Source organism: Rhinatrema bivittatum, chromosome 5 (assembly GCF_901001135.1).
Source record: "Rhinatrema bivittatum chromosome 5, aRhiBiv1.1, whole genome shotgun sequence".
NCBI lineage: Eukaryota > Metazoa > Chordata > Amphibia > Gymnophiona > Rhinatrematidae > Rhinatrema > Rhinatrema bivittatum.
Window position 1 is genome coordinate 259161644 of NC_042619.1, and position 12329 is coordinate 259173972.

The following is a 12329-nucleotide window of genomic DNA, read 5'->3' on the forward strand; positions in this document are numbered from 1 at the left end:
TGGTTCTTTTGGCCGGCAAATGCTTCGAGCGGGGCTGTCTCGGTCCCACTCGGTTTAGGGAAGCTTTGGTACATCCCACAGTCTGGACTGATCCGGGTACGTACAGGGAAAGGAAAATTAGTTCTTACCTGTTAATTTTTGTTCCTGTAGTACCACGGATCAGTCCAGACGCCCTTCCCTGTCTGTCTGTCTTTCTATCCTCTCGAAGCTTGTTTCTTGCAGATTCTAATACTTCATTTTTGTGCAAGAAATACTGAGCAATTACACCGGAAGCCTTGGTTGTTTAAATACCAAGTATATGCAAGAGCGTATAGTTATACCATGTTCCTCACATTGTTCTATAATTGCTCCATTAAGCTTTATGCTTACTTGCTTGATCTTATTCTGGTTTTGTTATTTTCTGCTTTGACAATAGTTATACTGAAGGGTTACTGGATAGGCTCTGTCCTCATATAGGATATCCTTTCAGTTTTAGTCTGTCTCCACCTGCTGGAAAGGAGGCTCAACCCACAGTCTGGACTGATCCGTGGTACTACAGGAACGAAAATTAACAGGTAAGAACTAATTTTCCTATACGTACGAAAGTGCCAGCATGTCTGAAAGGGGCGGGCCTGGGGGTGTGATCTGGGGGGGCGGGGCAGGCCGGAATGGAGGTGCTCAGATAAAAAAAAATCCCCTCAGCTGCTGTGACCACATACTGCCCCACCAGAGTTGTGAGGTATGGGCACACTTTTTTCCAGAACTGATGTGTATCTGGACACGACCAGAAGTAATGTCCTAGTGTGCCACTATCTTGCTGACAGTTCAAACAAAGCTCTGATTCCAGGAAACCAGGCCTGCAAAGTCTTATCGGGGATAAATATACCCTGGCCAAAAAAGTATAATGCACTTCTTGTAAGCTGACATCGCCCATTATTGTTGGGATTCTAGCAAAGGATTTAGATAACATAAGAGATGTCATGTCGAGCTGTAGCTTATTATGCCATTTAGTCAATAAACCGTCCCACCCTAGCTTTATATAAATGGGAAACACCCAACCTGTTCCTCCCTTCAGTCTGAATAAACTCCTCAATCTTCTCGTGGAAATCTTCCAACAGATTGGATGCTAACAATGTGCCCACAAACAGGCCGATGCACTGTGGCCAACGCACGGCTGAATGTGCATTTTGGATGCATGTCCAGAGCCCCCGATGCAAAATGGGGACTAGCGCATCCAAAACATGCATCCAATCGAGCACATAGCTAATAGCGCTCATCCCATGAAAAGTATATGTAGATGAGGCTAGTAGCTAATCCCCACCATACACAAAATTTCCCGCGTGGTCAACGCGCCCTTGCAACGCAGCAAATTTTACGCCAGCCTGGGGCTGGTGTAAAGCTCTGCCACGCTCAAGGGCGCATTGTAAAATCCAAAGTTCCTGCTTTCTATGATCCCTCCTGCTAGTATCATCGTGATACTAGCAGGAGGGACCACAAAAGGCGGAATTATTTTTTAAAAAATGATTTGTGAAAAATAAGTGTCTGGGTGCCCAGTATACACCCACAATATCCACGGGCCACTCCATGTATATTGTGCCGGTAGTGGGAGAAAACAGACATTTCCTACCCCGCTGACAGCCATCTTCTCTGGGCACCCAATGCCAAGGAGGTGCTAGGGATGCACAGTTTCCCCCGTCTTCCTTTTTACTGCAACACCTAATTTTAATATAAAATCGGACGCCCGGGAGAGGTGGATTGGCATGTGTTAAGAGCGGGCGTTCAGTCATGAGCGCCTGTTTAATGCACACCAATTTTGCATCAGCCTGATAGTGTCTTAATTGCAGATAAGCAAAATTCTGCTTAGCATTCAGTCCATAGGATGTAGATAGCACCCCAAAGGATTGCTTTTGACCTTGAGGGTCTACTACCTGGGCCACCTGACAAATACCCCATTCCCCCCAATATTGAAAAGATTCTGACTGTATATTGGGCAAAAAAAACCCCTGATTACCCTGTATAAGTAAATTTGTGGATTCACGAAGACTATGACCCAGCTATAGGTCCAGGCCTTCCTTAAGGTCTGATGAGAATGCTCTGTATCTCTCTAGGTAGACAGGATTGTCTGGCATGCAGTACATATTGAGGTCACAAGGGGGTGACATAGGCCCCTTCCATATCTAGAAGTGTAAAATGGGAAGAATTGAATACCCAATCTTTGATATGTTGTAGTACACATGCTGCAGTATATTCTCCATGTTGGGGATACCTGGGTCCCCCTCCCTCTAGCTCCCCAACAACTTTCCAATCGATACTAGAGTCCTCTTTTCATGCCACATAAACTGTGAAAGCATGGCCTAACACAACTTAATATCAGATTGGAGCTACCTGAAGTATATATAGCCATTGCAGCCACATCATCTTAAACAGGTTTACTCTACCAGGAACAGAAAGAGGAAAACCATTCCATCCCAACAGTTTATCTTTCATCTTATGCAATAAGGGAAGGACAATAAGATAAAGACTGGATAAATCAGAAGAAAGCTTTTCCAGCCCATTTAAGCAGAAAATCAGACCCCCACAAAGCTTGAGTCTCGGAAAACTGTGTCCTAGCCTCCGACTTTAGAAAATTAAACTTGAAACCCATGAATGACCCAAACCGACTAAATTCCTGCATCAACTTCGTGAGAAAAGAGCATGACTGACTAAGGTGTACCAGTATATCAGCAAACGCTGCAACTTTGAACACGTGCTTACCCATCTTTATCCCCTCAAAGCTTCCATTTAATTGAATGGCTCACAACAAAGGTTCTATAGAGAGCAAAAATAGTAGAGGAGATAGTGGGCATTCCTGATGGATGCCCCTTTGTAAATTGAATTCTCTGCTGAGTTCCCCATTGACCAGAATCTGTGCCACAGGGTCAGTGTACAAAAGACGAACAACATTCAACCATGAGCCCGAATAAACAAAACTATCTAAGACAAAAAAACAAATAATCCCATGCCACCCAGTCAAAGGCCTTTTCAACATCATAACTAACTCACAGGGACAGGTAACCCGACTGCCTATTTCAAAGCATAGATAGCTGAACTGGGTGGCGTTCCCTAACAAAAGCAACCTGGTGATGTAACCCCAGTTTTGGTATAAAAAGGGCCAGTTGAAACGCAAAGATTTTTGCCAGAAATTCAACAATATTGGCCTATAAAACTCCGGTTGTAGGGGGGTCTTTGCACTTCTTAGGTATGATAGTAATCAGTTCTTTATTAAACCCAAAGAGAAATCATCATATCTCTGTAAGGTGGGTATATAATGCTTTTAGTGGCCCAAAAAGCTGTTCTAATAGTATTTTATAAAATTTGCACTCATATCCTTATGCTTTGAAGGTTGGAGCCTTTTGGATGCCCAGCTGTATTTCATCCACACTCACTGGTTTATTAAGAATCCCCAGTTGGGCCTCCGTCAGCCTTGGAAGTGCAATTTTCTGAAAAAAAAAATGTTCTCTAGCATTCACATCCCCAGGTTCCCTGGAAGAAAGCTTTTGAAAATAGTCATAGAAGACCCTATGCAATCCCTCCCTAGACGTCAAGATCTGTTGATTATCATGTATAGCCGCAATGTATTTAACCTCCATCTTTCTTGTGACCATTGAAGCTAACATTTTATCCATTTTGCTCCCATATTGAAACAACTGGTATTTATAGTAAAACAGTGACTTCTTGGCTCTTTGATGGATTAAGGAGATAAGGGATGCAAAAGAAGAAATGTAGTTGGCTTTCATCTGTGGCACTGGCCTGACAGCCATTATCTACCTATCCCATCATACCTGCTTTTCCAACCTCAACAATCAGCTATTCAAGCCTCTATGACGCTTAACCACAAAGGCTATATCTTCTCGTAAGACAGCCTTGGCCTTCTCCAAGTATAGCGAGGGCTCTCCCACATGGGCTTTATTATGTTCTTGGAAATCCTTCCATCTCTGGGCAAGATAACTATGAAACCCTGTGTCTCTGGCCAAATAGGCCAGAAACTGCCAATGTATACTCCCACCTTGGTCTTCTGACCAACATAACTCCACCCATATAATGCATGATCTGAAACCTCCAGAGGTCCTATAGTGGCTTACAAGACTTATTAAAAAAAAAAAAAAAAGTGTAGTAGATACTAATATGTAATCTAGGCTGGAATGGTATGCATGTGCCTTTGACATGTGTGGAGTACCTGCCATGCATCCAGAAGATCTTAGGTGCCTACACCAGAAAGATATACCCTTATATGTTGATAGATGATCCCTGTCCCCCTTGAGATCTATCAAGCATTGGGTCATGAACTAAGGTCACCTCCCAAAACGATAGGTCCTAACTGCACATCTAAGAGCTTGTGAAGACTATTTGTGAAGAAGGCATGTTTGTAATTGTTGGGGATGTAAACATTGTACAAAGTCAAGGGCTTCCCCTGCAGTGTACCCTGTACAATAAGAAAATGACCCCCCTGGATCTTTAAAAGTGGTAACAGCCTGAAAAGAAAGGGCTTTATTAATTAGTATTGCCACACCAGCTTTACGTGTTGCCAAGGATGCCCAATGTACATCCCCCCACCCACTGACACAGTTTTCCATGTTTGGCATTATTAAGATTGGTCTTGGAATGATGTCTCTTCAAAAGGTTCAATACCTTATGTCTCACTACTGGGGATCCCAGCCCTGAGACATTCCAAGAAAGTACTCAAATCCAGGACTACTCATTTAAGGTCCACTGTCATTCTCTCTTCCCACAGGTGTTCTATAACCAAGGCATCAGCCCCCAGCCTAGGGCAACTCTCAATTGGTACATGTTGTTATAAGTAATCTGGAATGTTATTACTTTTTCCCGCACTCCCCACCTGAGCCCCACATGAACACCCCAAACATTCAAACCCCACAATGAACTCGTGCCCTTCCCTCCATTCAAACCCCCCTGTCCTCCCCTATGTATTCGCCTCCTGTTCCCACTCAATCTTATACTAATCATAGGACAAGCCTACTAAAGATGCTATAGGGGCTCCACACTCCCACCCGTAACAATGCATCCAAAACTGTAGCACAGTAGGTATGAAGGCAATTATTGCTCCAATGTGGAGTCTAAGCAAACAGCATCGCAGCCCTCCTACACCCGCTCTTTAACAATCCTCCTCCTTGGATCGGCCACAAACCATCCCAGACAGAACTCCACAGGCTGGAGCAAAACACAAGTGGACCATAAGAAATAGAAAAACAGTTGAACACTTGAATCCAGGGTCAGTTAAGTAGACCGCACACATAGCTGGCCGCACTCCTGCCTCAGCTAGCAAAAATAACCCCACAAGGCACGACTGGCATATCGCAGTGTCCTCAACCAGGGAATCATTCTTCATTAAGAGAGTGCTTCCTCTGGCATAGTGTAGAACACAGTGGTGCCCACATAGGGTCACCCTCAGCTTAGCGTGGGATATTGTAGCGAAAAAACTAACCATTTTAGCAAATAGGACATTGAAATAGGCGAGAAGGCTCTCTTCAGGCTAGCAAGCTTAGCAGAGTAGTCCTGGAAGATCAGCACTTTCCATTCCCCTCCAGCTTAGGCTGTATACCCTTGCACACTGCTTGCAATATAGCTGTTTTGTGGGAAAAGTTGAGGAAATGGACAAAGGACTACATGTGGCCTATCTCGATTTTCCTGCCTGGGACCATGCAGTGGGCCAGCTCTACCAGGAGTGGCCCAAGCTTTTCAGGAAGCTGCAACTCAGCTGGGTGCCATTTTATCCAAGAATTTACCCAGCTCTGCGTCTAACGAAGTTTCAGAGATGCCAACAAGCCTCAAGTTGTTCCACTGCGACTGGTTCTCCAGGTCCTCCATCTTGGCCTCCAGCTGCACCTCCGCTGCTCTCTCAGTCCCCTCTGCTGTCCAGGGCGCCATCTTCCATGTCTGTTATGCGCTGTTCCAAAGTGCCGATCCTCTGGGTAAAGTATTCCACAGTGTCTGACAGCACTTCAAAAATTTTCAAAAATGGCCTCAAATTTTGCATCCAGCTTTACATCCAAAGCTTTTTCGACAGCCACCGTCACAGCCTCCAGAAGCGCACCGGTAGCAACCTCGACGGATGCCACCCCTGACTTACTGCAATCCATCATCTTAAGAGTCCTCTGATTTCGGCTTCTCCTCATCTCTCTTCACCAATCTAATGGACAAGTCCCGCATTCAAAATAAGCAAATTGAAGCGCACTGACCCATTTCCCTGCTCCCCCTCCCCCCAAGAATGGATCCACTAGGTGCGATGATAATGCTGCAGGGTTGGCCCAAAACGGGGGTGGATGGCGGGAAGGCCCCGGGAGAAGAGCTAAAATGCGTCTCTCTGTTCCCAGCATCACATGACCCTCTTGTTATTTATATTTAATTAGATTTTTTTTGGCAATATTTTTTATCTTTACTTTTATTTGAATAGAAACAAATTCAAATAATACATATTTGACTGTAAATGGGCAGTGTACCAGTTAATCAATAAAAGAAATCAGTACAAAAAATGAAATATACGTAAGGACACGAAACCAAAGAGTGCACAGTTGGGAGGATACAAAAAGAAAATACCTAAGAGGGCTACCAAAGGTATAAAACTCCAAGAAAAATACAAAAAGAAAATGATTATAAGAATAGAATAGTTAACGGATAAAACTATATCAACCCTTCCTGCTTCTTAGACTCCAGAAGAAATCTCAACTGAGAGAACTCAAAAAGATATGCTCAGCTATGCATTTACAAGAAAAGGGAACCACACATGAAGCCCCAAGTACCAACACGTCAGACTACATAAAAAGACATTTTTTCCTACGGTTTTACATTACTCTAGTCAAATCGGGAAATATCTGAATCTTGAAACCATTAATGCAAAACCAATTTCGAAAATACACATTACAGAATTACGATCTCATAAGAAAACAAAAGTAACCAGCAAAGTAGCCCTGCTAGATATTTCTTCTGTAGATTTTTCAATAAAAGCAGGTAAGTTCAAACTATCTGCAGAGACGTCCTCTAAAATGTCCACATTTGGAACATCATCCACTGCCACCTTCTCAGCAGGGAGATAGAATGCCTTACTTATAGGTGGTAAACTTTCCTCAGGAATATGTACATCTTAAAATGTTCCAAGGGTGAAACAGTGAGAAAATTCAATATGTATAGATTCAAACTTCTAGCAAAATTCTCAAAGTTTTCTAATTTTAGATGTACTGTGTTATGATCTTGTATCAAATTGAGTTTGTACATATTTCATTTGTATATTGGAAGACTCAAGTTCTCCATTCTAAGGATGCAATTCTAGCATCTTGTAGCTGAGACCAAAAATGAACGTCTGCAGTTATTAAAGCCAAAGAAGAAACAGCCTATTCCACAGAGCTTAATGCATTTCAAATGCTCTCAAGAGTGTAATGGTAGATGATTTTACCAATGGAATTCTCCTCTTTAAAGCAGCATGTACCTCTAAAGAGTCATGAGTCCCACTCCCAGATAAGACTTGAGGCTCAATTGCATTTGTACCATATCCAACGAAAGGAACGCTCACCTTCAAACCAGCAACCATCACGCCTTCCCAGGGCTGCTCTGCTCTCTCGCTCTCATACTCCACTCATCATGGGAGCAGATATACAGGCCCCCTCATGGGATGCGGTCCGTGCTGAAACTCCCGGCTCAGAAAATGTTGTTACTTCCCAAATCAGAGGCACAGGGGTGGTATGATCATCCGGACTCACATGTTGGTCACCCATTGGTCGGATGCCATTCCACCAACCAATGCAGGATTCAGATGACCCAGCCAGTAAAGTATGCATGTGCTCTGCGATAGTAGTCTGACGTGGTGGTGGCGGAGAAGGCTCCGAAGGCTTCCTCCTAACCACTCCCTTTTGCTTGACCATAGTTTCTAAGAAAATTCAAAGGTAACAATGGAGCCACTTGCAACTACTCAGGCCACCATCTTGAACCACAATTTTATGGTAGAATTTTTGTGGCTTGCTTTTATGATTATGCTGAATTGTATTTTTATTTGTTATGTAGGCTATTAATTTTGTGCACTTACTGCTTTGGATGTCCATGATAAGGCTGGGGAGGTGGTTTAATAAATAAATCTTGGAGCATTACTAATACTGCTATGTATCATTTCTGTAGCACTAGTAGGCTTATACATGCATGTGAGATGGTCCCTGCTCCTTGGAGCTTACAGTCTAGTCAAGATGGATAAACAAAATAAGAGATTTCAGGAAATTTGTTTTATAATTTATTAGTCAACTTGGTCAAATCAACATGGCTATGATCAGAGAGCAGCACCAGAGTTTAAGATTTAAAAGCAGCCTCAAAAAGATGGATTTTTAGGCGGGACTTGAATATGGCCAAGAGGGGACATGACACTCCAGCTCAGGAAGGCTGTTCCAGGCATACAGTGCAGAGTCTGGAGCTGGTGATGGAGGAGAGAGGCCCAGATAAGAGCAGCTTGCCAATGAATGGAGGCATGCAGAGGAGAAGGTAATGAGATGCAGTGTGAAGGAACTTGTAGGTGCATAGGAAAAGCTTGAAGTGAATGGGGAACCAATGTAGTTACTGGAGTAGGGGGGGGGGGGGCACATGTTCAAAATGGAGGAAGATCGGTTACTATCGTGTCTCTGCCCCTCATTAGGGAGAGTGAGAAAACCAAACTCCTGATTGCAGCTCAGAAGCAGAAGGTGGTGGAGAAGGAAGCGGAAACAGACCGGAAGAAGGCTCTTATTGGTCAGTATCAATACTTTCCCCCTCCCCAGCCTGATGCTGTTAGCTTTCTTCCTTTTCTCTGATTACCTATGGCAGAGCAATGCCAAGGTCTATTCAGCAGTTCCTACTTACCGCCAGCAGAGGGTTCTCTGGTTGCATGGGATCCTGGGTCCCTTTTTCCCCACTACCAAAAATTCCTGAAGGTTTGGCATTTGTTGCTCACTCATAATTCCACCGCTGCCGTGCGACAGGGAGTCCAAAGCTTTTTGTGCCACAGCTCACACAGTGCTGACAAACTTGCCGTAGAGCATGTCCGCCCTGGATTTTAACATTGCTGAATGCTCGAGGGGCCCCTCTGAAACACTCAGGCCAGGAGTAGCATTGTTGCAAATACCACATTCTATGAGCTGCTGTGTACCTGACAGAGTTGACAGCACAGCTGGGGTGGACTAAAGGCCTTCTTATTTTCCGGAGACAGAGGCAGAAAAAGTTGCCCAGGTGGCGGAAATAACATATGGGCAGAAAGTGATGGAAAAAGAGACAGAAAAGAAGATTTCAGAAATTGAAGGTGAGTAGGAGTGCTTGCAGTGTCTTGCTTGTATTCAGACAGTTCCATGGAGCAGTGGGAAGCCCCCAAAAAGCCACATGGTTGCGGTGTGCTTCCTGCATGCCATGTGTGTCCTATACCTATGCTGCAAGCAAGCAGCATTTGAAGCCTAAGAAAGCTCTCTCTAGTTGTAGGTGTTACTGTGCTGTTCATCATCTGATGACCCCAGCCCACACTATGCAGGTATCACACTGATAAATGTAAACATGAGTACAGCACAGACAGCTGAAGAGTAGACTTGGGGAAGGTGTTACCACACAAGATGTATCCATAACTTGTTCTTAAAAAGAAATACAACCATATAGAAAACCTCTTCTGAGAGATAGCTGGAGTTAATATAAAACAGAGACATGTAAATGTGTGTTTACTTTTATTCAGTTAAAAGCAAAAAATATTACTCTTAATTCCAGGATGTTAATTTAATTGACTTTCTGAGAAGTGGGTATTAGTCAGGGAGGTAATGAGACTATGGGCATGTGGTGTGTGAATTTTAATATAGCACCTTTCAGCCAGACAGGATGTCAACCCACTTCTGCTGTGGAAGGCTTGGCACTGCATGTCACTGGGAGAACAAGGGCTGCAGAGAAGAACAGAAGTGAATGCAGCTAGCTTTATAAATGCTTTGTTACTCTCGCCCCACCACAACCTCCACAGATGCAGCATTCCTCGCCAGGGAGAAAGCCAAGGCAGATGCAGAATATTACACAGCTCACAGGATAGCTGAAGCAAATCAGGTGAAAATCAGGCTGGAGGAATTGTGCTTGTTGGCTGCTATATGTGCATGTCTGGACTGTCACGTGCCTACGTGGCAGTAGTGTGTGTGTGTTGCACTTTCTTAATTACCTGCTGCGATACAGACTTTCTGTGTAAATTCTGTGTTTGTGATGCTTCATACCTCTCTTTTTCCCCTCTCCCCTCTCTGTCTGTCCACCTTCTGGCCATCTCTTTCTTCCTACCCTCCCTCTGACTCCTTATCCACCTACAGCTAAAGTTAACCCCCGAGTACCTGCAGCTGATGAAATACAAGGCAATTGCCTCCAACAGTAAGATCTACTTTGGTAAGGACATCCCTAACATGTTCATGGATTTTGCGGCTGGTCGGGGAAAGCAGCCCAGCGAGAGCCTGGCAGAGGAGCTGAACACATCCAGAGATGCAGGCTGGGGGACAGAGGACGTGAACAACTGAGCCCTTCCCTCCCTCCCGCAGAAGAGAAACAAAGATTTTTATTTATTGTGTGGAGAAATACATCTTTTTTTTTTTTTTATCCCGATTCCCTCTCCGCACTGTCATGAAACCGAGGAGATGTGGCTTTGCCTGGTTAATGTGGGGTGGGTGGGGGGGGGAGGGTTTGTTGTGATAGGGGAATGGGAAAGCATTTCGGGAATATCTAATCAAGTTTGTCCTTGCCGATATTTTTCCACAGGTGTTTTCGTTCTTAGCTGCTCCCGGACTAAATGCTAAGAGCCAGGTTCATTAACTCTTTAATGGCAAGTGCTGAGTTACCATAGGCACAGATTTTAGAATTTTTTTTTGATCATACTTGGGGGAACGCAACATTGATCTAATAAGTGAAAAAAAAAATGTTCTGTCGGGGAGGGAGAGGATAATGTCTTCCGTTTTGCATCCTTGGCAATGCTCTTATTAAACACTAATTGCTACTGTAGCACTTTCTCCTGCTGAATAAGAGCCCATAGCTAAGCTGCCATCTCTACCAGGGAAAGAGAAACTTTGTATGTTAGTGCTTCTTTGGGAGAGAACTATTTCCTTATTGAAATGCGTATGTCAAGAACATATCCCTGTATGTGTGTGTGCATTCACCATCTCGCATGTGGAAATGAGAGCTTTGTCTCTGTTCATCCCAGACGATTTAAGTAATTTTGGTTTCTTTGGTAATGCTTTTCACATGCATTGTTTTCTGGCTGAAAAACTAGTTCCTGTCGGCTTCATGCTTCTGGTCGTCCATTGCAACAGAGCCAGCTCAGTGACATATTGCATTCACCTATGCACTACTTAGTACCTGAAATGCTCATGGCTTGGCCTAACTTCCTTTACACATTGTCGGGATGCAACTTCTGCTGACAGACATACTTGTCCTCTATCCGTAGCAACCTAAATTCTGATGGCAGATATGGATCCTAAGGCCTTATCTGGAGTAGAGAGCCCACTTGCTCTCTAGCTTTACCTTCATTTCCTCTCAACTGAGGATTCTCTTTCCTTAACCAAGGCTGTCTTGAATTCTGGTACTGTTTTTTTGCCTCAACCCCCCTCCCCGAGAGGCTGTCCCTTGCATCCATCACTCTTCCGTAAAGAAATATTTTCGAATGTTTTTCCCAAGTCTGCTCCCTTTCAGCCTCAGAAGAAAAGAAAATTATTACTTACCTGCTAATTTTCGTTCCTGTAGTACCATGGATCAGTCCAGACCGTGGGTTATGTCCCCAATCCAGCAGATGGAGTCAGCCAAAACTTTGAGGGGGCGTCACCATAAGTAGAACTACCCCCTCTGCAGGAGTTCAGTATCGAGTATATCAAAGCCCGAGTAGAACAACCCGAACCCCCTCATGGAATCAAGTTTATATAAAGAAATTGGCAACAACCAGCCATGTAACTGTAATAACAGACTAACCGTGGGCGACCTACAACGGGTAGGAGGCCACACAGACAACACGTCAACTCGTGAGGCGCCGATGCTGGGACAACAGTGGAAAATTGACAAGTGGTGAAGTACAGATACCCTTACCGATATCCCGAGCAAGATGAAGCAGGAGTGGAAAAGACCCAAAGCGGTGGGCGTCTGGACTGATCCATGGTACTACAGGAACGAAAATTAGCAGGTAAGTAATAATTTTCTTTTCCCTGTACGTACCTGGATCAGTCCAGACCGTGGGATGTACCCAAGCTTCCCTAAACCGGGTGGGGTCCTGCGAGGCCTGCTCGGAGAACCTGTTCACCAAAGTGTCCCGTGACAGAAGAGGCGAGGTGTAGGCGGTAATGCCGCGCGAACGT

The 12329-nt window shown here is 44.3% G+C and overlaps 1 protein-coding gene across 2 annotated transcripts in view; it reads left to right on the plus strand.

Moving 5' to 3' along the window:
• The window catches only part of ERLIN2 (ER lipid raft associated 2), a 55921-nt gene extending 44932 nt beyond the window's left edge, over positions 1–10989 (plus strand). For both annotated transcript variants that reach the window (XM_029603890.1, XM_029603888.1), the window contains exons 9-12: positions 8648–8739; positions 9197–9286; positions 9980–10059; positions 10311–10989. In XM_029603890.1, coding sequence (XP_029459750.1) covers positions 8648–8739; positions 9197–9286; positions 9980–10059; positions 10311–10511 — 463 coding nt within the window. In that variant the 3' untranslated portion in view covers positions 10512–10989. The remainder of the gene's footprint in view (positions 1–8647; positions 8740–9196; positions 9287–9979; positions 10060–10310) is intronic.
• Positions 10990–12329: the final 1340 nt, after the last annotated feature.